This window comes from Gymnogyps californianus, chromosome 12 (genome assembly GCF_018139145.2).
Source record: "Gymnogyps californianus isolate 813 chromosome 12, ASM1813914v2, whole genome shotgun sequence".
NCBI classification, from domain to species: Eukaryota; Metazoa; Chordata; class Aves; order Accipitriformes; family Cathartidae; genus Gymnogyps; species Gymnogyps californianus.
In genome coordinates, this window is record NC_059482.1 from 19,720,858 (window position 1) to 19,746,200 (window position 25,343).

The 25,343-nt window shown below is 38.9% G+C and overlaps 1 protein-coding gene across 1 annotated transcript in view; it reads left to right on the forward strand.

Moving 5' to 3' along the window:
• SLC6A2 (solute carrier family 6 member 2) overlaps positions 1-25,343 on the forward strand; it is a 74,577-nt gene that overhangs the window by 22,069 nt on the left and 27,165 nt on the right. Inside the window, exons 3-6 of the mRNA XM_050903944.1 lie at positions 2,550-2,681; positions 6,471-6,708; positions 20,343-20,481; positions 21,300-21,434. Coding sequence (XP_050759901.1) covers positions 2,550-2,681; positions 6,471-6,708; positions 20,343-20,481; positions 21,300-21,434 — 644 coding nt within the window. The remainder of the gene's footprint in view (positions 1-2,549; positions 2,682-6,470; positions 6,709-20,342; positions 20,482-21,299; positions 21,435-25,343) is intronic.

Here is a 25,343-nt window from a genome sequence, read left to right on the forward strand (position 1 = left end):
TAAAGCCTGGAATGACTCGCAGCCAAACAGATGACGCTTAAGCAAGTATGCCTAAGTACAGTACACTTCACAGTTCATCATGGTATTAGTCATACTTTAAAAACACATATTTTAAACTAGCATTTAATATGTATGTCCACTACACATCTCCAGGATTAATTTTCTGAAACACAAATTTCCCTATTCAATTGGTGGCATCATGTTTTCCACAGTCTCTTGACATTAAAGTTAATCAAACAGCACTCTGTGCCAACTCCATACCTCCCAAATACAAGCCACGTTTGTGAGTCAGCTCCACACACTGTAATACTATCAAAGCAAGACAAGTATGGCACTTCAAAGGCTGTCACTTACAAGAAATCTGACAGTAAAACCACCTAAAATAATTTTTCTAGATACTAGACATAGTGAAAGCAATATGTAGTATCCCAGATTGATTTAGCTCAGTATGTTTCAACATTGAACAGAGCTCAGAACTGCAGGGTATCAAGGATTTGTTGAATACAAGTATTTTTTTCTCTACAATATTCAAACATATGACAGTTCAACATGACAATCATAGAAAGCAGTTTATGAACAACACTGAAATATTATTAAAACATGTATCACTGGTACTGAAGTAGCTTATGTGAATGCAAGTTGCATTCACACTACACTCCATATAAACATCATGAGTAAGAAGATTCTTGCCCCCAAAGTGATACAACCAATATATTTCAGCTTTTAGGATACATTCTCAAAGCTTTAAGCTATTCTTTATTTCTGTTGATATACCTTGTCTCTGTTTCATTGCAAGATTTCAACTTTCAAATGCATAAACTTACGACTGAATGCTGTATACATTGTCCTTACCATTATGTTACAGCACGTTACTTTTAGAAGTAGATTTGTGGTATGACTAAGAGAACAGTTTGTTTTTCCATTCTTATTCTCCAGTATATACTCAAAATTCCCTCTCTGAACAGCCATGCTACGCAGCTAACACTAGTAATATCTGTGAAAAGCAAACATGAAAGGTAAAGGAGCAATAACTATTCACACTTTTAAAAGCACGACAGTAGTTTCAGAAGTACTTTTTAAATATGCAATTCATTCTGCTTACTGGCATTTTTTAGATAGCTACAGTCATGCTTTTAGCTTTTATACTTTTATAGACTACACATACCTTCTATATATTTAGAAGCAATGCAAACTTACTTCCTTTTGCAAGGGAAGTTTTCAAATTACTAAACCAGTGCAGCAGATTTTACAGGTTTGCAAAAGTTCCTACTACTTGCTATTGGGAGAAATAGGCAGCTGCTGCTGTTTTTCTTTTGCTGAACAATTTAACCATGATTTTCACAATCTAGTTTCTTTTTCATATGTAACTCCTAAGGACAGCAGTCAGCTATTCAGGATATGCAGTTATTCTGTCAGCTCCTTGTTTGTCAAAAAAATCTAATCATTTTTTATACAGACAAATTTTACATGAGTTGAACTGTTCTGGACCAAGTAAGCTACACAATAAAATAAAAGCTACACTTTACAGGTACCACAAAGCAGAGGACTGACAGAGCATCCAGTTATTAAACATGACACCAACTATAATTGTTTTGTAGTATCATATGTAGCCATGCGCTGGGGGAGTCTTTTTTCTGTGACCTGGATCATATAAAATAGCTAAGAAATTTTCAGATAGTTTCTACATTAGATGATCCTTTTGTATTTCAGTTGGCAATACTTTTTATGATACTAGCACTGACACATCAGGATTTTTCCACAGGTGACACTTTCTGTGGTATGAACTCACAGAAGAATCCTCAATCAAGTAAAGTTATGTATTCCACAAAGGTGCAAGCAGCCCCAGCACTGCCCTGCTGCAATATAAAAATGCTGTACTTGGGCCTAGCAGTGAAACATAGTACATACTCCACATTAATGGCGATAAGTATCACTAGGTTGGAAAGGGGTGTGTTGTCTAACGCATTTCATAAGAATAAGGGAATTTATTATAGCAAAACCCAAAATATGCCATGGCAGCCCAAATTCCATACGACTGACCAGCAGTGATTCGTTTTTAAGCCAGAGGTTCCTGCAGACACCTTACACACTATGATTTAAACCGCACTTACAGGAACTCACATGACATTTTTTTTCCTCTGTTGCTGGCCTCCATGCTCCCTTTTGAACACACTACACTAAAAAAAACTTAACAAAATTTTTCATAGTCCCTTTGCCTTTTAGCTCTGCAAGTGTGTTCGGCATCATTTCTTCTTCAGTTAGGGATTAATTTTCAGGGACACATTTTTTTCCCTTTGAAGCCAAAAAGCAGAGGGGAAATACTAGGGGGAAATAGGAGCCATGGTCTGCAGCTTTTTGCAGGGGTTCTGTCTCTGAGACCTTAAAAAAAACACCAGAAAGGGACAAGAGAACGTGGGCTCTTCCTTCCTGATATTTCCTTTCTACTTCCCAAAGGCAGTGGCTTTGTCTTTAGCCAGTAAAAGTAAGCTATAGAGAAACCAAAATGTAACCAAAACATAGACTACAATGTCTAATTATTCTCTTTCCAGGTGCTTTTCTGATTCCCTATATCCTCTTCTTAATCATTGCTGGAATGCCCCTGTTCTATATGGAATTAGCACTGGGGCAGTATAACCGAGAAGGGGCTGCCACTGTGTGGAAAATCTGTCCAGTTTTCAAAGGTAAGTGTCCCTCTGCTCACTTGAATAGCACTGTGAGGGTTCCACACGCTTGTGATCACAAAAAAGTAAAGGTCTCTCATCTTTCCATGGACAGCATGATATTTGCTGACCTTTCCCCAACCCTTGAAGTCAGAAGTCTTTTCGTTATCACAGGTGGAGCACAAAATGGGAAAAGCCACGGAAATCACCTTCAGGGTGATTGCTGAGGAGCGCAACAGAGAGCAATGAGCAGGAGCAGTGCAGTCCTGTCCTCCCTTTCCCTGCATATTGGGAAGTGGGAGGAACTGGGTATTCCTAGGTGGAGGGAGGGGTTGGCAATGCAAACACTCGGAAATACAAAATCCCATCCAGGTCAGTTCAGCCCTGTCTCCCCCAGTGACTAAGATAGCCACTGACTCCATTCAGTTGACTGTGTGGAGCTTTCTCTGCAGAAGTCAGCATACCACAGGGGCTAGAACACTAAAATGGAGTTATGAAGACTGTAGTTCAGCCACTAGACTTGTAACATCACACGAGTTATCTGTGGCTCTGTACCTCAGTTCTCCTGCCTATGAAATGGGAGCAATGATTCTGATAGACTTTGTAAAGTGGTTTTCAAATCTAGCAATGAAAAGCACTTATTAAAACCTGAACATTATTATTAATATTGAGTGTTTTCCACTAGGGTTAACTCTCCAGCGTCACTGAATAAAAGGCTGTGCAGTGTTGTCTTGTGCACTGAGTTGCGATCATTCTGCAAGGAAGAAATAGCCGAGGTTAGGTGTCTGGATACTGATCAGGGTGTTTGGCATTGATCAGGGATAAAGGGATCTCCCTGGGTGAAAGAAGCCATATGCTTTCTGTACATGAAACAAATAGTTGTTAAGGATCCTCAAGAATTTTCTTAAGCATTGCTTACCAGCAAAAATTCTAAGTTCCCTTACATGTATACCAGATTGTATCTAAAATCTTATGTAAAAGCCTTTTCAACACAGAGCTATCTGAAATGAAACCAGTCAAGCTCAGCTGATCTTAGAAGCTTAACATTGAGATCATGTTCATCCCATGACTGACAAAAGCTGAGGTGCTTAACAATAGCAATCCAAACTTGGCGGATCCGGTGCTTGAATATAGGTTACACTGAGTAAGTGTTAGTCATCTTTCTCAAAATACAGCTTTCCTCTTCAAGGAGTCCAGTGCTGCAGAACAGGAAAACTGCAGGGTTTTTTTCTCATCAGTCAAACCCAAAACTCACAGCAAAATTAGAGATATAATAAAAAATAAATAAGCGAGCCCCAAAATTTTAAAGTGAGTTCATATAGATTTACCTAGCCCTTCTATAAACCCTTCACGGGAGACAAAATTCATCCCAGCACCCGGGAACCTGAAGACCCTTGCTCAATCAAAATTCCTGCCCGCATCAGTTAATACCTTTGGATGGCAACGAGGATTTTGAAAACCTAACTGCAAAAATCAGACCTTAAGGATCTCACAGTGTTTGAGCCAAATACCACCATGCTCAGAGGTACTGTCTGTTGACTTCAGGATTGAAAAGATGATGAGAAAGGAAAATAGAACTTATTTCATGTATAGTCTTGTTGACATTCCAGCTGTGTTTTTAAGCTGACATTTTCAAGGTGGACTAAACATACATTACTGTTGATTTTTAAGTGTTCTTATTACTAGGATATAGAATAGCATAAGCTATTTGATTCTCAAAAAGTAATAAGCATTGAGTTGTATATGCACCTCAGCACTAGTATAAGCTCAGTACTTTTAAAGTTTTGACCAAATCTTCTGATAACATACAAACACATTTTACTGCTAATGCTTTTGAGTTGTTTCTGGGATGACTCAAATCTCTCACTCAAATGAAAAGTACACAGTCTACACAAATTTATAACAGCTTCTCTAAATGAACAGCACTATAGTACTAATTTTAGCTATGAATATTATTGCTATGAACTCTAAGGACTCTACTTCTAATGAGATGCTCTCATAACGCATGCATTTAAAAATATACCCTGTAACCTTTGCAACACAGTCTGTTTTCATCTCTGCATTTTCCAGGGTCTATTTTAGAGTGTGGGTGGTGCAGCACTACTTTTAAGAAAAGCTAGACCTAGAAACAGGAGAGCAAATTCATTCCTGAGTTCTTACGATTCCAGAGGAGTGACATTTAAGATATATTTGATCCAGTATTTTTAAATCTTGATATTAAATATCTATCATTGTCCTCCTGAATTGGAGGAATTTCAGGAACACTTTTTTTTAAACAGAAATCATCCAATTTCAGTGCAACATATATTATTCATACTTAGTATTTTAACACTCACATTAATATTTAAGAATTATCCCCTTGGGTGATTCTCCCCTCCGTTCCATTCTATTGATCATAATGTATCACTAGACTTTGAGTGTTAATGTACTGGATTCATTTAAGTACTAATGATTTGAAGATACAGTTTCATCTTTACTTTCACAACCTTTTCCCCAATGTTAGGGATGAGCAAACTGGTCTATGTATTAAAAGCCTCCTGAAGAGCAAAGAGTAACTTTGGTATATGCAGCAGTCTTTGAACTGCCACCTCCTTCAGGGTCAGCATCTGTTCCTTATGCAAATTTTAAATCAAGGATTAATACTGAAAATGTGTGCTACTTCCTTGCTTTATCAAGAAATATGAAAGCCTAATAATCTCCAACTGCTAGGCCTCCAATGCAGTATCTCCAAAAAACTAAACTGAAGAAAATTAGAAGTAAAGGTTTACACTTAGGTGCTGTGACAGTACAGTGGTGATATTCATAAAACAGCTGTAGTCTCTACCTGTTATATGTAATACATACAGCTTTGGGGTAGGATTCAGAGAACAATGCTGTCACAGAGTAAAGGAAGAATGATATAACCCAAAGTAAAGCAAGCTTCCTGAACAATTCCGGCAACAAACTTTTGTTCTGCTCTGACATTAGTACCAAAGCTTCCTCCCAAACCATTGGAAAATGTCCATTTTCATGAGGAGAACATGCAATCTCTGGGGTGCTCTCACTAAAGGGACCCTCCAAGCACAATTCACAGTACGCAAAAATACAAAACAAATGTTCAAAGTCAAAAGAGAATGCTTACAGTGGGGGTTCTGTAATCCTGGGGAGATAATAAAATGGTTTGAAGGTCCACACACAGTTTAGCCCCAAGCTTGATATTCACCAAGACTTACTGGCATGCCCAAGAACCACTTGGAGCCCCTCAGTGGAACAGCACAGACTGTTTCATGCATGTTTTGGACCTAGTTACACGCTGACGGAAGCCAATCTGGAGAGTAACAATGGGAAAGAAACAGGAGAGGGATCGGTGTCTGTTCCAAACTAGCTCAGGGTGGGAACGTGAAGCATAGGGAAACTTCACTTACGTCTTAAGCTTTACTTTCCCAAGAAACGTTGCCAAGGGCTCTGACATTATGAAGATTAAGTGAGTTTCACTTCTAACATGGGCTTGCAATCTTCTGCGTTGGAAGCAAATCAGCCATGGAGTTGTACAAGAGCGAATTTTGACATTGCACTGCTTAATTTCTTTTTCTGGCAAACAACTAGATTTGCTAAAAGCCAGTAATTTTCCAAAATCATTAAGGTATTGTTTTGTTTTAAGGTCAGTGACACTATGTCTGCATGTGTGTATGTAAATGTCAAAAATTCCTTTTACTGGTGTGAAGATCTAAAATGAATTTGCAGCCACGTACAGCTGAGTTTAACTACAGTGTTTGCATATGCTGTTGCATGTAAAACGCAAAGTATAATCTAGTTTTCCTTTGTCTTTAGGTGTAGGCTATGCGGTGATACTCATAGCTCTTTACGTGGGTTTCTACTACAACGTTATCATAGCTTGGTCTCTGTATTATCTATTTTCATCATTCACATTTGAGCTTCCCTGGACAAACTGCGACAACAGTTGGAACAGCCCAAACTGTACAGATCCCAAACTCTTCAATGCATCAGTGCTTGGCAATGGTACCAAATACTCGAAGTACAAGCTCACTCCTGCAGCTGAATTTTATGAGTAAGTGTTGACTTGACTTTGCTATTTATTAAAACATCTATGTCTAAGAGTGTTTCCTCTGGAAGGTAAAATAGCTTAGCATCCAGCCTCTAGAATAAGCATCAGAAGACTAAGGTTAAAATGCAGTTGTAATGTTGATCTGTATTCCTACGTGATTAAGACTCTTGCCTCTGTGAGCTTTGGTTTCTTCTGTACAAACGCAATACTTGCCACTGAGCAAATGGAACTGGACAAAGGACACAAATCTTCCCCAATGTACCACTTTTACTTGCACCGACTTTGCCAGGGCAAGGAAACAGCAATATTCTGACAAAGACGACTGCATGCCAAACTGAGCTGACTTTAAGGCTTTAAAATAATCACTTGTTCAACAGGCTTGGCCTGTTTCTCCACTTGCAAAATATCTCAGAGCAGACCTCTGTTTGCTCAGCTGCTTCAATAGCTCAATGAAGTGAGATGAAGCACTGAGCAGGAGGAGAGCACCACAGTTGTAGAAAGACGGGCTTTTTCTAATTCCGAAGCAAAAGACCATTCTGCAATATGGGCCAAGACAGGCAAAGGCACACACAAATCAAACACTTGGAATCAAAACCAAAAGGTATATAAATTAACTGAACTATAAAACAAAATAGCAATCTGTGTATAAATAATTGCATTACGGACCTCTAGGGGAAAATGGGCTTTGATTAGGCTAAAGAAAGGAGGATGGGCATCAGGCTAATTGAATCAGCTGTTGAATTAAACTGAATAATCAATTAATATTTCTGTGTTGGGAATAGAAGGATATCAGAGCACACACCTGCTGAGCAGCGAGTCCAACCCTGTAGAAACAAAGGGACACCACTTACCATAAATAACCTAGTGTGTGTTACACCATGCCTGGCTACAGTTGGGATCTTGAGGTCTGTGTTTATAGCTCTGAAGCATTTGTGGCTGCTATTTCTCCTCTGAAGACAGCACAGTGAAAGATCAGTAGTGATACACAAACTGTTTGCAGGGGTTTGGGTAAACTAAACTCACTGCTTTGAAAACAATAAGGGGGGTTGAGTTCAAAGAAACTCACTACAATGGCAAATAATGACAGCTAGGAAATCTACTGCCCTTACAAAGACAATATATGATGTGTTCATAACTCAAATGTAAAGAGAGCTCTTTTATAGCAAAAGGCTATATATGCATGTAGTCAGTTAAAGAACCTGACTTTGAAGTGAACTATAAGAAATTATACATTCAGCATCTTCAAAGAACTGATTACACAACTTTCATTTGAAAAGCATTTAAAAGGTTTTCTTTAGAATTTTCTTGTGCTTAAGCCTTTGTAAAGCAAAATGCAACCCCTATATTCTTGCTTTGCTCCTTTATGATTTAAAGTGGTTCTACGCATTGTCTGTTACCATATCATGCTTGGGGTACAGTTTTGACTTTGTAGTGGGTGAGGTTGTGGTAGAATCTATTCACAATGTTTTGATTTAGTTCCACTGATCTGGGGAACAGCTCAATTTGTGATTATTCTGTCTGTACACTGAAACTTGAAATATTAGGGTTCTTTCCTCACCATGAAATAGATTCAACGTGCAGTTTTCAGAAGGTAATAACAAAAAGGGAATTTGACATTTCATTACACTTTGATCCCTGAATTTTGGGGCCGTAATTAAGTCCCTAGGTCCTGTACTTATTAGCAACTAGATTATATTGCAAAAATGAGGAGAATAACCACTCAAGTAACACAATCTGTAACATCTGCTTCCCCAGCTGTAAAAACAGGGAATCACAAGGGGCACTATGTTCACTTATCCAGTATTTGGATTAGCTTATCAAGTCCAACTGTACAGCTCAGGTGTGGACCCCAACTTGTGCAAAGTTTTAGTGTATTCAGATCCAACCTAATAAAGAGATCCCAATTCAGAAAACAGTATTTCTTCTCTTATATCAAATAACCTAACTCATTCCCATGGTCTTTTTACAACAGGGACAGCTGAATATTCTGATTATAAAGTTTCATATTATGTGCAACAGGGTCAGGAAATAGAAGTGATGATGTAATATTAAATTTGCATCAGTATAGCGGGTTTACAAAATGACGCACCATTTCTGGATGCAGTATGTTAAGTAATAGTTCAAGTAAGGGTCTTGACTGGCTACATTCCCTCTGAAAACCCCTTCAAGTAAAAGCTGAATATTCCTTTAAGAATATTGGGTGTCCTTATACCATATTGCACTACTGTTTGAATGACTGCTGAACTTAACCCAAGTGTTTGTGTAGGAATCACACCTGATTCTTCCTGGTAGACAGCCATTAGTCACTTCTCAATCAACAAATCTTTGCCAGAGGAGAACTACAGTTCCTGATGGAATAGTTTGTGTCAGGTCAGTCTATTCCTTACAGCCAGAAATCCTGAATTATCGATTGGAAGGATAATTGATCCTTCCTCAGTAATACTGTGGATGAATAAGAGTTTTTAAGTAGCAGCATCATGAAGACACTGGTTTCCAAATCCTATGATCATGTTTACTTTCTTAAGGTTTGTACTGCTATCCAGTGATGCAAGATATTAGCAATAATAGAAACAATTATTTTTTGGGCAATAGATTTAATATGGCAGATTTCAGATTCTGAGTTTTGATCAGTTATATAGAGAAACAAGGAAACAGAGCAGCTACTTTTATACCAGAGAGAAATCAAACTATGCCACTCAAACTTCAGTGGGATACCTATGGAAGCCCAGCCTCTGCACTAACACAAGGTATGATAATTAGCATTATTAAAACAGGGACTGAAAACAGCAATAGCACTGGTGCCCACTGTAAAAATATCATAGAAAGGGAGTGATTTTGTCAGTGGAGGTGAAAATAAGTTCCATTATTCTCCTCAGTACTACCAAGGCATATGGGAGACTATCCAATTTGGAGTATTTGGGGCCATGTTTTCAACCACAATAACTAGTGTAACAAGAACTTGCTGCTCTGTGTTACTGGGATGCACTGCAGCTTATGGAAAACTTGTTAAGGATGCTGTATGTGCCCAAGCTCTTAAGTCTTCAGCCTCAAGACTACATGGGAAGTGGTACAGCTTAAACTTGGTTCTCTAGGTCGTATATTTACATCAAGAACATACGCAAACTTTTGCCTTCTAGTGGGCAGGCTGAACTGGAAGCAGGAAGAGCAGAAACACCAAACATCTATTTTGCAGTTGTAGAATGACTGAAAAGAGGTACTTCCAAAAGAGACCACAAGCAGAAAGCTGGTGTGATTACCCTTTAAGAGAAACAGACACTTCTTCTCTTTGGGACATGATTCCTTCACACAAAGCTAGCCTGACCATGAATTTTTACTTCCTAAAACCATGCAGCTGCCAGAGCTGACTGTCTCTATCTCCACCAGCACAGGAATAAACTGTAGGAGGAGGTGGGAGTACTGTGATGTGATAGTTCATCTAACACTTCAAGAAAGGCACCTCTAAGTTCAACAGAAATATGCTGATTCTCACCACTTACACTGAGTGAGAGAAGGGAAAACTTGCTAAGAATCTAGGCCAAACCTTTCAGCTGTCCAGTATTTGGCAGGGAGGGAAAGCAGGGAGAAACCTCTAAGCCTCAGACTTGGAAGAAATCACTTCAAATTGCAATTTTCATGCCAAGGCAGTGACAGGCAGACTTTGACAAATGTATTTGGCTTTTGTTTTCAAGCCTTTAAGAGTTGGGCAATAATTCGGGTTGAAGTGGTTCTACACTTAGGCTTTCTAGAGTGTTTCATTTTACTAAGTCTGGTTTCAGTCGTTCAGGCTTAATTCAGGCCAAGGTGTCGCTGACATCAACGGGATAGTTGCTTACAACAGGAAGAAATGGGACCTCTATAACACTTTATTAGAGATGGTTAAAATCAATTATAAAGTATTTGTACACTGCAGACTTAGCAAAGCAAGCACTCCAAAATCTGATAACAACTAGTGCCCTTCTGCTAGTAATAGTCAGTCATAAGAGAAATCCAGTTAGGAATTAAATGTCAATTCCACATTTCTTTGGAGATGCACATTACTTTAATTACTTCCCTCTTCAGTGGTTTGGAATTAAACACACAAAATGCAAAGGACCTTCTATCCTTTCAACATATGTTAAAATAATTCATTATAAACATTTTTTTTGGAAGAACACAAGTGCATCACTGCAAAAAAAGTTCCCCTATCTACTCCATATCACTCCTATTGAAATACTTTATCTGAATACAGGCATACTTTATATTTGTTCTCTGCATTCTTGTGTCTGGGAAAAGTTTGTTACCATCTTGCTTTCATTTACACTGACAATTAAAAAATACCACTTTGGAGGAACAAATGCACTAGTCTTCTCACGAGGTACTGTGCCTGTAAAAAATCATCATCTGTTGTAGGAACAAATCCTGGCAATTTTTTAAAGAAAACAGTGAAATTGTCAACAAATGTATTGAGCTACGGCTATTTTCCTCTGATAGTACTTTTTCTCAGGACTATAATCCATTCTTTCTGCACAAGAAATAAAATACATTTTTACAGGGATATTTTCGTGCCAGATTCAGTAAAGGAAATTCATAGAATTCACAAGTCTGCCCAGCTGTGAGTAATTGCAAACAGCTACCTAAGAACAAGGAATAAAGACAACGTTCAGTCACGGCAGTCTACGTCAATCATATTTATGAACATAAATTTATGAGGAGTCTGTGAACCAAGAATATCCTGGGAAAAAAAACCACCCTATACAACAAAGGATACTTTTATATACCAATAGGTTTGTGCTTTAGGGTACAAGTCTTCGCCGGGAATACCATCACAGACCAAAGGGTCCACATAGTTCAGTATCACATCAAATGGAGTGATCAACATTATGTGCTCCAAAGGAAGAGGCAGGAACCTATCCCCATAAAACAATTGTGAAGGAACCTCTCCCAAAAGAGAGAAAATGCCACTTCAAAAGTAAGCAAAAGCAATTCTGCCTATAAGTGCTTATAAAAACTGAATCAGACAACAAGAACTAATGAGATTGGATAGCCCTATATTCTGCTAATCACATCTGGTAAGAAAAGACTCTAAGCTAATGCTAAACATGACCAGCAGTCCTCAATGATATACCGCTTTCCTGGACATCAAACCTCCACTGAATACATCTGAAGCTTCTTAAAGAGGTTCTTCATGGAACATCAATACCCTATAAACTAATTACAGAGTTTGTAAGCAATGAGAAATTAAGAACCTCTCTAGACATCTACACTTACTTGTCTTTTGCATCTTAATTGAAAGGAAAGTTGTCAGATGTTTCTGACAGGTCTGAAGTTGCATAGCAGTCATCTGTTTACCTTCATAGAGATCATGCAGTCAAAGACTAACAATTATTCTAGCCAGGTTCTGTACCCTCACCCCGAGAAAATCCCCTGAATGTAACAGAAGAAATCCTCTGATTTCAGTGGGCTTAGAATCAGGTACATTATTAAATTTATGGCCACGTTGCTGAAATAGCAATAAGCTAGCTGCTTTAGATATCAATTCTATATTAACTGCACAGGCATATTTAGGAAGTGTTTGGGTGCATTGTTTACACATCCATAGTCTGAGACTAACATATTTGCATCCCTACCCGTTATATATTTACTTTTTGACTGTGTTGACTTTTTTGGACTCAACTAAGTAATTCAATCTTTCTCTTTTTGACTCAGTGCACAGAAATTTCTGGTACAAGTATTTATGTGCATAAAATAAAAACAGCTATTCCACACATATTTACATGTGCAGCTTTGAAATTTACTTTTCACGTATGTTCACATCTTCACATTTGTTGACCATTTACTTACACAAAGAGAAAAGAAATTAAGTACAAGTACAGTGGAAGTCAATCCATTTAAGTGTGTACACATGTTCTTAGGCTTTGGACAGCTTTATGGAAATGATTCGTAAACCACAACACGCCCTTGTGTAGCAAGTCCAGAAGACTGGAAGAATGACCACCTTGCCAACTTAAACTTGCAGGGGGGGTTTATGAGATATTGCAAACGTCAGGAGCTGCACATTGTGCTGCACGCAATCAGCTTGCTTTGTGCTAACTTGTAGGAGGAATTCCAACTGCTTATCTTTACATACAGAATCCTGTGTAGTTTGGTAGTGGTACCAGGCTCTGAGCAATAATTACAGCAGCTGAGGTCAGTGCTGCAGCACCTCCCCTATATTACCTTGCACTTGAAATCCTGGCAAGCAGCAGCAGAGCCTTTCTCTGTGGAACATCTGCACCTGCACATATCGCTCAAGGCAAAGCCAAGAAAGGTGTCACACACAACTAAACACCCATTTATTTGTATTCACCTGTTTCTCATCAAATGTTCTCTACAACACAGCGCTGACATAGTATCACCACTAGCATTTTATGTGTTGCTTCCTATAGGGGAAGTGTTCGCTCATCCAAAACTATGACATCTAAGCATTTATCCATGAAAAGGTTACAAACTTAACCTCACTGTGTAAAGGACCCAGCATTACAAAAAAATGTCAAACCATAAAGTGAATATTCATTTGTTTAAACGTGTCAGCGATCCTCAGTTTGTGGCACATGTGCCTATTCCTATGGTTGACTTTCTTCTGGCAACTTTGTGCCTTTCCATGCAGCTCTTCTGAAATCAGTAAAGCTTCATGAAAGCTCAACAGCTTCTTTGGAGAGGCTGCAGCTCTTCTTTCATGACTCTCCTATCTAGGGCAGTGCATGGCCCACTAAGAATACTGACTGAAGCACCATTGAACTTGCTGACTAAGGGCTGGAGCAGTTGGGAGAACACGTGCTCTAACTGCTTTGCCATGTATCAAACAATATACTTTTTGCAGGAGTTCAGTATTCATTAGATCTACAGAGGGGTGAAATTCAAGCGTTTCCATTCTATCTGCAAATCTCAATATAATGGGTTTAAAAGCAGATTCTGAAAAATCTCTTTTTTCAGCGTGCTGTGCAGACTTGAATGTGTTCAAGTGTGGCACAAATAGCAGGGGAGGTCAGAATTATTAAGTTAATGGGAGAATTAAGCTGGGTAAAGACTTCAGTGAGTTGAGATAAACATTCTCAGTGAATTAAGAGTTTAGTCCTAGTGGCCACATAGGCCACATAATTTCAGGATTATCATGACTCAAAAAGAAATACCAATTCATTCAGTACAAATAATAATTTATTATATGCCAGCCAGGGTGCCACTGGTAAATTATCTTTCTGTGATTCCCAAAATTTAGCTTGAAGTCCATTACACAGCTCCATTCTCCAACACAAGAGGGAGCTGAAATATCTTGAGAAACAGAAAAACCCAGACAACAAAGGTGTTGGCAAAAGACAATGCAGTATCCAACAGAGCTGGAGTGAGTACATCCAACTAAACCCAAGCTGGCTACTGCAGAGCCCCGGGCGTGCCTCTGAAGCATGTCCAGTGCTGCAGGGTCGGGGAGAGGTATGTAGTGCACATGTAGCACTGCACATCAGATGGCTTGGCACCACTCTCCTATGTTCCTGGCTGTGGGAGAGCACTCTCCCGGAGCCAGGCTATCCTTCTGCATTGCAGTGATGCCATACTCGGAGCTCTTTACAAAGCACCCAGAGGCACCCAAGCAGCTCAGACAGCAGCTGTATGCATGGCAGAGCTGGGTCTGCGCCAGGCTAACTCTGTTGCACTTTGCTGACTTCATGTGGAACCACTCCGCTATCTCTGCACTGCAACCCTAGCCCCAGAACTACAGTGAGGAGATGCTGGTGTTCAATCTGCATGGAGCCAGCTCAGGTGTCTGTAGGCTCTGCCCCACACAGCTATGGATATACACCTTGTGGACACAAACTGCCATGGAAACAGTACAGCTGAATATAAGCAGTGCTGTACCTGAAGTAAAAATACCTGGAGTCTGGCAAACTCCGTGCAAAAAGAACTCTATCCACACCTGCTTAATCCAGATAGCCTAACCTTCCACAAATACAAGAACCAACCATATTTTATACTCTGAAGGAAACTGGCAGCAATGATGACTGAACTATGGTTGCCCAAATATATAACACAAGAGATGCATGTAGGAGAGCCTTCTAATTGAGCACAATTATCATGCGTCAAACTGCCTTCTAAATGGAGTATGTAATTTAATTTCTATCGATTGCACACTGTATACACTGACAGTCCTTTTAGCATCTTCAATCTACAATTTGCATTAAGTTCTAAATCATAAAAAACTAGTCTAACTACCAGAATAGGGAATAGAGCTCAGGAGACCAGGACTGTATCTATTTATAACTCAGCCAATTTGCTACTTTACTTTGATACTTACTTTATGCAAGCCATTTGGGTTTGATTCCATATAAGTGACTACTAACTTTTAGAAGTACTTGGAAGTTCTTAGAGGTACTTGAGTTTTCAGAAGTACTTAAGATGTTAAGTAACAAATACATTTGCTGACAAGTTGATGACATTTTTGCAATCTGAACAAATCTGATACAACACATCTAAAAATTGTTTAGATGCATGACACCCTTCTATTGATCACATCAAATTTAGGTAAATAACTTTTGCCTTTAATAAAAAGAGAAAGAATGAGCCTATAAAGCTGTGTAATCATATTTGGATTGAAACCTAAAATTATAATTGATTTGGGATTGGAAAAATGAGGCCTACTCCAAGACCTTTAACTTGATCTGTTTGTACAAAACCTTCTAAATTTCCAAAATACAATCATGTAAACCTGCCTAGGGATGAATAATACAAAAGGCTCCTTAGAAAGTCCTTAGAAACAACCAGTCTGACAAAAAAGTCTAGGAGAATTCTACACCTAAAACTCTTGCCTCCTGTTTTCTGGCTATGGATTAAACGTTTTGGAGTGAACAAGATACAGAGTAATTTTCGGAATACGACCCTTGGCATTTCTTTTTCCTTCGGTTTGGTTCCCTGTTTATACTCAAATACTCACCACTTCCATAAAGAGTATGTTCTGAATTGCTCGAAGTGGAGACAAAGCAAAGGTTTATAATAATCCTTATTTTATAGATGGGAACACTAAGACACAGAGGAGAATTTATTTGTTCCAACATTACCTACTATTAGAACTATGACTGGATCCTTCATTTACTGAGTCCCACTGAGCAGCTGCCCCCCTGCGTCCTCAATAATTTGTCTTTAGTAGGGTTTACGTGTGAAGACCAAACAGCTGGGCTTCCTGTTGGCTCTTCGCGATCTGACACCAAGTTAAAGACGACCCAAGTGCTGCACAAAGACAAAACAGAAGGCAGTGGTACCAGCAAACGAATCGCTGTTTGCTGATTTCAACAGAGGTGAACTATTTCCCTTTAGCTGAATGCAGTGTGGAAGTAAGGCAAGAATTGGTGCCAGAGTTACTGGGTGACTAGGGGAATCTTCCCAGCAGAGAACACAGGGAAGGAGAGGATGAGAAGAAATCTCCCAAAGAGAGAAACCAGAATCTCTGAATGCAGCTTCAATCTGAAATCCCTTCACATTCCTGCTCCTCTTGCAGATAGGCAGAAAGACTCTTGGGACTCGTATTTACAGTGATGTACAGTCTCAAAGTCACTGCAAATGTAATTTACCCTCTCTTACATGGAAAGCAGTCTTAGCATAAATCAGGCTCCTTTGCACAAATCCCCGATTAAAAAAAGTGAATTTCTTATCTCTAGTGCATGTTCTTTGATTCTTGGTGCTGTACTAACTAAATATTGCTAGACCTCTGACTAGAATATCAGAAAGCTTAAACAATTTATTAGCTCCTCTTGTATATTTTGCTCAGTATAATATAATAGGTCCCTGTTCTACTTTCTGTCAGCTCCATCTGTTAATGTTTATTCTCCATCTTTCCCCATAACATTTTATTCTCCGTTTTGCACGTATTTCTCATCTACTTCCATTCTTTTCTCAGTAACAACAATCTGCAGGCAAAATACTAATTCTAGTTGTCTTACTGCCTCTGATTTATCCTTTCTCTTTGACTCAGAGTTCTAAATTATGAGAATTTATTTTGTTAGCAGAATTGGACAAATATCTCTATACTTATGAAACAAGAATCACTTTCAGAAGCTTTTACTTAAGAGATTCTCAGTAGCTTTGGACATAATTTAAAGAAGTTGACTGACAACAGAGGCTGATACTAGTTGGTGCTGTATCTCTGGTTCCCTGGCTTAGGGATTTAAGAGAGATCAGTTTATGCCATTTTGTCTATGACTTGTATGTGTCTTTATAGCGTTGGGAAATGGGACAATCCTGCAGCTAGTGAAGGCAACCTCATTTCAGGAGTGGATGTTGGCCACGTTGCATTATTCTGCTGCAATATCAAAAGGCTGAAAATTCAGGTGTTTTGACCTCAGAGCTTCCTGAATAGGGAATCTTGCAGTATCTCTTACTTCACACTTTCCTCTTTGTGGCCAGCATAAGGGAAGTGACTGAGTATAATCTAAAGGAGCCAGTCAGGGATTTATCAGTCAACCTGCCTTAACATAGACAGGCTAAAAACAGCCTCAGCTGCTCCTGAAATAAGTACTCTTTCATGTCAAATAAGAATAATTGTGGCATAATTGAGCTAACTGGATTTTCTATAGCATCACTGATGTATGCTAACTTGGATGAACAGGATGAACGCAAAGTTCTTTTCAAACTTGCCCTTCTCCAAAAAAAATGACTGTTTTTCAAAGAACATTACAGAGCTATATCCTTCAAACCAAGAAGGTTAAGTCTATCTAATACTTTGGCCGCTGCTTCTCTCCTCCATCTCTTCAGACGTCAGCACATCTTAACCTAAATCGCAGTCTAGCACTAGATCTTTTATACTTTATGGTGCTGCTGGAACAGAAACGTAGCTTCTAGTAGGTAAATATTCATGAACTACTTCCCAGCAACCCTTAAAAAGGGCATCTTTCGGAAAGCTTCTATAACTTATCTTCAGAAGTCACAAAGAAAAACAAAAAAAGAAAAAAGGAAAAGGAAGCAAAACCTGCTAGAATTATAGCTCAGGAACAGCAGCTGTCTCTGAAGACTTCCTTGCTTAGCTGCCCAGTTGCACAGCTGTTTTGACTGGTTACAAAAGTACTTTTCCTATTTTATGATCTCTTACCCTGATTAAGGGAGCAGAACTCTTGGAATGGAGATTCTCCTGAAAATCCTGGGAATCCCACATTTGAAATGGCAGTTCTGGGAAGTGTTCCAAACAGTAAGACGCATTGCTAGCTGCTTCTTGGAAAGCAAACACACAAGGAAGCAGGCTTCTTTACAATCCAGAAAAATATTTGGGCAAGAAGAATAAAAAGTTAAATGGGCACAAAGAATGCAAGCTCAGACTCAGTTTTCCTGAGTAGACACGTACATATCGTAATCCAAAGGACTTTCTTTACAACATGCAGCTCTGATAGCGATAGCAGTGTAACTGTGATAGCACAGATTGCCAAAAACCCTCCCAAGATCCTAGACAAATGTTCTGATCAGAAATCTGTGAAGCTTTTCCTGGCTATACTGATCACTGCCCAAGCTAGTAAGTTTAGAATGGAATCGGGCATCCCTGCCAAGGAGTCACTTAAACCTGTGGATCCTCTGGCAAATTATATTTTATTAGCAGAAAGACAAGTAGCTTTCATTCACACTCTAAGCAAAAGTTGAATGAGACCTACCTATTTGTTTACATTTAATTAAAGATAATAGGTTTTTAGATGAGATATCAAGAAGTCTGCCTCTATGTTTTACTGTTTCCACAGGTAACAGCTATATTGTTATATAGCTATATTGTTGTATAATAAGAGTTAAACTCACCTCATACTTTCTAAATAGGAACATTCTTGAATATATGCCACAAACACATGGTCACTACCCTTTTAATGCCTCACTTGTTATTAGCCTTACAATGCAACAGAACAACAGAAACAGATCAGCTGCTTAATTTAGGAGGATGCTTTCTACAAGTATCTTTTATCCAACCTGGGATTAATCATAGAAACAGTTCAAAAATACAGTATTTCTTTATCAAACGTGAGAAAGTACAGAAGCAGAACTATTACAGTTCTTAGCTGATCATATCTTGATGCTTTAGGGATCAAAAGGGAATTCTATGCAACTCTTTCATGTTACTAGATGGATCGTTCTAATGGGCCTTAATTTTCCCAGCATATTTCTACAGTTTAAGTACTACAGAGACATTTTTCAGTTTTCCCCATTTAAGTTGACACAGGTTTGCCTTATCTTGGAACTTATTCAACTGTCTCATCTCTGACTTGATAAGACAAGTGCTTAAGTTAATTCTGAAGCATCATCTATCTAGTAAGAGACTGTACGGGGACAGCCAATGGGGCTGGAATTAGACTCCTCAGGTTTTAGTCTCTACGTGTCTGCAGTCATGCAGGGCAAATCACTCAGTACTTCAGTTTCTCTAAAATGTAGTTATCTTCATAAAACACATCAAGGTCCTACAATGAAAAGGGCTTCTTTGATTTGTTTGTACTATCATGGTGCTAAGAGAAGCCAACAGGGATCAACTTTCTGTTTTACCCAAGCAGCGCGTAGCAAATAAAAGGTGATAGGGAAAGGGGAGGAGACAAGGAAGGTCGTGACCACTTTATCTGGATGGGCACTGAAACACTAAGAAATTGAATCCCTGAGCCAGCATCGTGTAGATCCATATCAGAACCAGGAGTTAGCTCTGCAATTCACCTCTAGTGCAGGGCTCCAGCCGCAATGCCTTTCCTCTTTGCAAATACAGCTTTCAGTAAAGCAAAATATTTCTGCATTTTTTAGATTTGTAAAAGCAGCAAGAGACACTTCAATAGCATAGAACTGAGTTAAAGGGAGATCCACTATAACATCTCTCCCATATCGCTGTGCCTGTTGCACACAATGTGTTTTGTCAACTCTAATTGTAGAAATCACCAGTCATGAGGACAAACACTCTTTTCTACACTTCCATCCATTTCACTGTGTAGATCTCAAAAGAATTAGCCTGCCCTGGTAAGCAACAGAATTTCCTCTGCTATCACTCCACTGTCTCAGTGAACAACACAGAGCACTATATCCAATTTAAATTTACCAACCGTTGCTTTTCCTATCCAACCACCTTTTTGCAGCCTCACAATAGCCTATTCAAAAAGAAATTGAAAGTAACTTTGGAACTGCTCAAGTTGCAGGAAGCCAGCTGTTTGCTTATCTAGAATCACAAAATAATTCAGGTTGAAAGAGGTCTCCGAAGGTCATCTAATACAACTCCTTAACCAAAGGCTAACTCAAAAGTAAACCAGTCTGCTCAAGGCCTATACTGGCCAAGTTTTAAAATCTCCAAGGATGGAGATTCTGCAGCCTCTCTGGGCATCTGTTCAGTGTTCAAGCAAGAATCAACGAATGACACTTCCAAAATCCCCAAGCACTTCCAGTGAAGGAGAAAGTGCTATCATTATGGCACTATGGTGCTAAACAGACACTGATGGGCCAGTGAGACCATAAAGGCACTGTGAGAAGAAGCACAATACATGGCTTCACAAAACAGATTTCACTAACTGCTAGCAATGTCAGTAGGGCAACTACTACTGCAGTGCAGCATCCATTTGTGCTGCCCACAGGATGAGATATGTAAAAGCCTTCTTCCCCCAGTGACTTCGCTTTGTTTCTGTGTATCTGGTATGTAGGCGAGGAGTTCTGCACCTGCACGAAAGCCGTGGAATCCATGACCTTGGCTTGCCTCGCTGGCAACTTTCCCTCTGCCTCTTGGTGGTGGTAATCATTCTTTTCTTTAGTCTGTGGAAAGGCGTGAAGACTTCAGGAAAGGTAGAGCTAATATTGTCCTTCTATCTCAACTACGTTCTTTGTCTCCTTTAAGAAGTCTCCTAATTTTAGAAAGCAAGAGACTAAATCACTGCTTCTGAGGGATCCTTGGGGACCAAACCATGTGAGAAGCCTTCATATATGTACAGTGGAAATACACAATCCCAATTCAGCCTTTATTTTATTTACAAGTTTTGCTTGTGTGATGTTCCAACTGGAAATTTTATTAGCATATTATTTTCAATTCAACATTAGTGGTCTCATCTAGAAAATATTTTGAAAGACTTTAAATTGTCTTAAATGTGCCTCCTGTTCTTAGCCAAATGTACTAATGTTTCAATGGTTTAAGATGCTTTGGTTTTATTATATAAAATGCCATGACAAGAGAAATATCTGATGAAAGTAATTTGAAATTACTCTATCACATCCCTCAGAAAACACCTCAACAGAAATTCTAGGGTTGGATACATCTGAGAACTTTTTGTACATTTTTATGAAAGCATCACCTAACATCAGGCAATGACTGCACTTGTTTAGTAAACGAATATATAGCTGAACAGCTAATCAGCAGTCTAACACACACTGGTAATGTATAAGCACTCCAAGTCTTCTCTTTGTCAAAACTGTCTCCTACTGGTATCTGTAAACATACATACTTAAAGATTCATGATACATAACAGCATTTTCCTCCAAGATGTCCTATAAAGAGCTTCTCCATCGAACTGAATGGACAAAACCAAGAAAGTGCCAGCTGTATTTTTCACACATTCTTAAATCTTCTGTAATAGCTGATTAACCTTTGGAACCTCTGTTGTCTGCAGGTTGTTTGGATAACAGCCACTTTGCCTTACGTTGTGTTATTTGTCTTGTTAATACATGGAATAACCCTGCCCGGTGCATACAATGGAATAAATGCATACCTGCACATAGATTTCAGAAGATTAAAAGAAGCCACAGTAAGTGCACTCTTCTGCTGTCATTCCCTTGTTGTTATTAAACCTGTTGCCCCTGCTATTAAAACTGAAAATACTAGAGCTAATTTCTGGAATTATATAGCCACACTTCTGCTTTTGCATAAGCAGTAGAGTCCACTGTCCCTGATAGTCTAACTTTCCAACACTGTCCATAACAGGACTATCTCAGCCTGAACCCAAACTGTTCTGATCACAAAAAACCTGCACGAGGGCAGTTTCAGCTGCAGTAGTCCCTTAAAAAAGTCCATGTTTTGACTGTGCACCCTGTAAACTGCAGTATCCTTTATACATGAAAATTGAGTCATGCAAAAATTTAGTTCTCAAAAGGCTAAGAATTCCCTCAAGAAGAAAATTTTTCTTTTTGAATCACAAATTTAAATATTAACCTGGTAAATAAAAATCCTGGCCTACGAAAACCTTGCTAAACGTACTAAGTCAGGGCTAACTCACCTAATCAAATCATGGTCCTTCATACGAATGACATTTTCAATCGTATGGTGTTCTTATCTTACTATTGAAAGTAATGTACATTTCACTGTATCATTTAACAACATTGCAAGACATTCTCATTAAATATGTACAAACCAACTCAATTTGTGGAGTACCTTGGAACTAAGAATGATTTCATCCGTTGTAAAGCAAGATCTATGAGTATAGTCACTAACTCATGAAATTACCAGCATTTTAGATCTACGAAGAACAATGATCTGGTGACTACAGAGAGATCTTATCACTGTGCTATTCTAAAAATATCATAAATCATTTATAAGACAGTGGTATCTCTGTGGATGGGTCACAAGGCCATTCAAATGGTTACAAAACTGAAAAGCGAGGACATAGTTCTACTAGAAGGAAATGAACTGTCTTGAAAATTTGCAGCTTTCAGAGATGTCTGTAGTCTGTACATAGTTGCACTGTACATTTCCTATGCATCCTATCTTGATTTTTCCTGAATAATTAAAAAAGACTTGAGTGTTAGAATACAGACCTATTTTATATACTTTTAGCAAAAGAGTCCTTCCTTCGGTTTGTCACACTAAATTTGGAAACTGGCATTTCTTCAACAACAGAAGTTATCACCAGAACCCAAACCCCATCTTACTCTATTTTGGAATAGTCAAACCGAACTTCAAGTACGGGACTTTCACCCACCTTTGTCACCAAGGCCGTAGCCACCTCAGTAGTTCACATTTATGCATACACATAAATACAAAGATGCAAGGATGAACAAAGGAAGTGCTTAAATTTTTATTATGTATTTTAAGTGGTGTTTGTGAAAAAACATCACAAGTTCAACTAGATGTCTATGGAGCTGTGCCAGCTTGCATCAGCTCAGAATCTAGGCCTCCATAATCATAGCTGTCTTCTGCTTTTGGAAGGATATTCTGTGCACTGCTCTTTCTTGGCTTAATATTTCTGCAGCTGCTATTTGGATGACCCTAAAGTTATTTGTTTTCTAAGACTAAATTTTTCAGACCACAAAAAAAAAAAGTTGCTCTAGAATAAAAAAAGACTAAAGATCAGTTATAAGGAGAAGTTTCACGAACTGCTTTGTCACGTCAGCCTTTCTCCTGCTCGGAGACTGGGATACCTGCTGCTGCAATAGACTTGTGTGTTTAATCTTTGTCCTCAGGCTCCAAAGAAGAGAGTCCTGCTTCAGTTCTATGTCAATGTGTCCCTGAATCTTTCTGATTTATGATTTTTTTTTTTTCCCCCAAATGAAGAATCTAAAAAAGAAACACTGTAAGTCACAAACAGTAATGACCTACAGAGGGCTCTGCTAACGCTCTTCTAAAAGACCTTAGAGCACCCTGATCAATGTCAAGGTCTGCCTCATTTTATAGGGCCACATACTACACAGCACTGAGCAAGCCCTGAGACACCTCAATTTTCAGGGATATTGAATCCACAAAGTGGGTGTCTATAAAAAGGAGAGAAAGGTATTCCCCTGAGGACCTCTTAACTAGACCAATGCCTAGCTACGTTCCTTGCTGAAAGTCCAGGAGCTACAAAGCCACACTCCTCATCTCCACTGCACAAATGGATACATTAAACATCTGTGTAAAACAGCAGCTACACTTCTGTTCTGCTACAGGAATCAGTTTAAATACAGATTTAAATCAGACATGAGGAAGACACTCGCTCTTTCATACACCTTAACAAGTTTCCTGAAGATTATATAACATCTGGGGATGCACACAATGTTTCCTCTCCACACAGCACAGTAATTCTTTAAATCCACATACACAAGAAAGAATATGCACAAAAGTTATAATGGCATAAGCAACTATGAAGAAAGCTGGAAAGATTGATGACTGCCTCCTGTAAAATTTTTCTATTTTTGCATTTTTAATGCATATAAAAACAATATCCTACCATAAAATATATTAGACTATGCATCAATCAGAAGCCATTCAGCTGAAGTGAACAGAGAACACAAGCGTAAACTGCAGAAGAACCAGCCCCACTGTCTGTTTCACATCCTGCTTTGTTATAACAAAGGGAATGTTTTGCATTTAATCTTAGTTCTAAAGGAATTTCTGGTTTCTGCTCTTTTTTCCCTTCATCTTTATCTTCTCAATTTGCTTCCTAATCACCTACTATGAGCCAAGACTTACTCAACAGATAGTTAAGCATATGCATAACTCCTTTGGTACGCAGCAGGTGCTAACCTCTTACTTGAATCAATAGGACTTAAGCACATGCTTAACGGTGCTTGAATAGTAAGAAAGGGGAAGTATAATGAGTACAACTCCACTGGCAAGACACCAAAGAGCTAGAGAACCACTAAAAACAAGTGCCTTACAGTGGCAGAATGCAGATCTAGTAATAGTTTAAGCAAAGTTTATTTTAAAAAATTTCAGGAACTTCGTTAACAACACAAGTTATGGGAAGTCTGAAAAAAACAAGAAAAATTATAGGAGGCTTTGCATCCCTCCTTCTGCACTCTTATCCACATAAACGCTCTTCAGAGAGTACAACCCTATTTGATCTCAGCCTTTGTGTGGAGATAGAACATTAAGATGTAACTGGGTATATAAAAGGAATGAGCAAGGAATTAATTTTACAGGATTGTTTTGCTGTTTAGTAAAAGAAATCCATGATACCTAAAAGCCCTGTATGAACTGTGTTCTGGTTTCAGCTGGGATAGAGTTAATTTTCTTCTTAGTAGCTGGTACAGTGCTGTGTTTTGGATTTAGTGTGACAATAATGTTGATAACACACTGATGTTTTAGTTGTTGCTAAGTAGCGCTTAAGTCAAGGACTTTTCATTTTCCCATGCTCTGCCAGCAAGCAGGTGCACAAGAAGCTGGGAGGGAGCACGGCCAGGACAGCTGACCCGAACTAGCCAAAGGGGTATTCCATACCACGGAACGTCATGCCCAGTACATAAATGGGGGGAGTTGACCAGGAGGGGCGGATCGCTGCTCGGGCATTGGTCAGCGGGTGGTGAGCAATTGCATTGTGCACCACTGGTCTTTTCTTGGGTGTTATTTCTCTTTTTTTTGTTATATTCCTTTTCATTAATATTATTACATTTTTATTATTATTAGTTAGTATTATATTTTATTTTACTTTAGTTATTAAGCTGTTCTTATCTCAACCCACGACTTTTACTTTTTTTTTCCCCGATCCTCCTCCCCATCCCACTGGGAGGGGGAAGGGGGAGCGGCTGTGTGGTGCTTAGTTGCTGGCTGGGCTCAAACCACGACAAACTCTAATTTGAGGAAAATCATGTCCACCTATCCACTGGTCTGCAATAAACACATCATAGATTGTTCTTCATATTACCTTTCAAGTAACTAACTCTCAACAGTTCATAAAACTAAGTTTCTCTACAAATCCAGAGTTCAATAAATGGTTCAGTCTTCAGCAGGCAGTAGTTGAAAG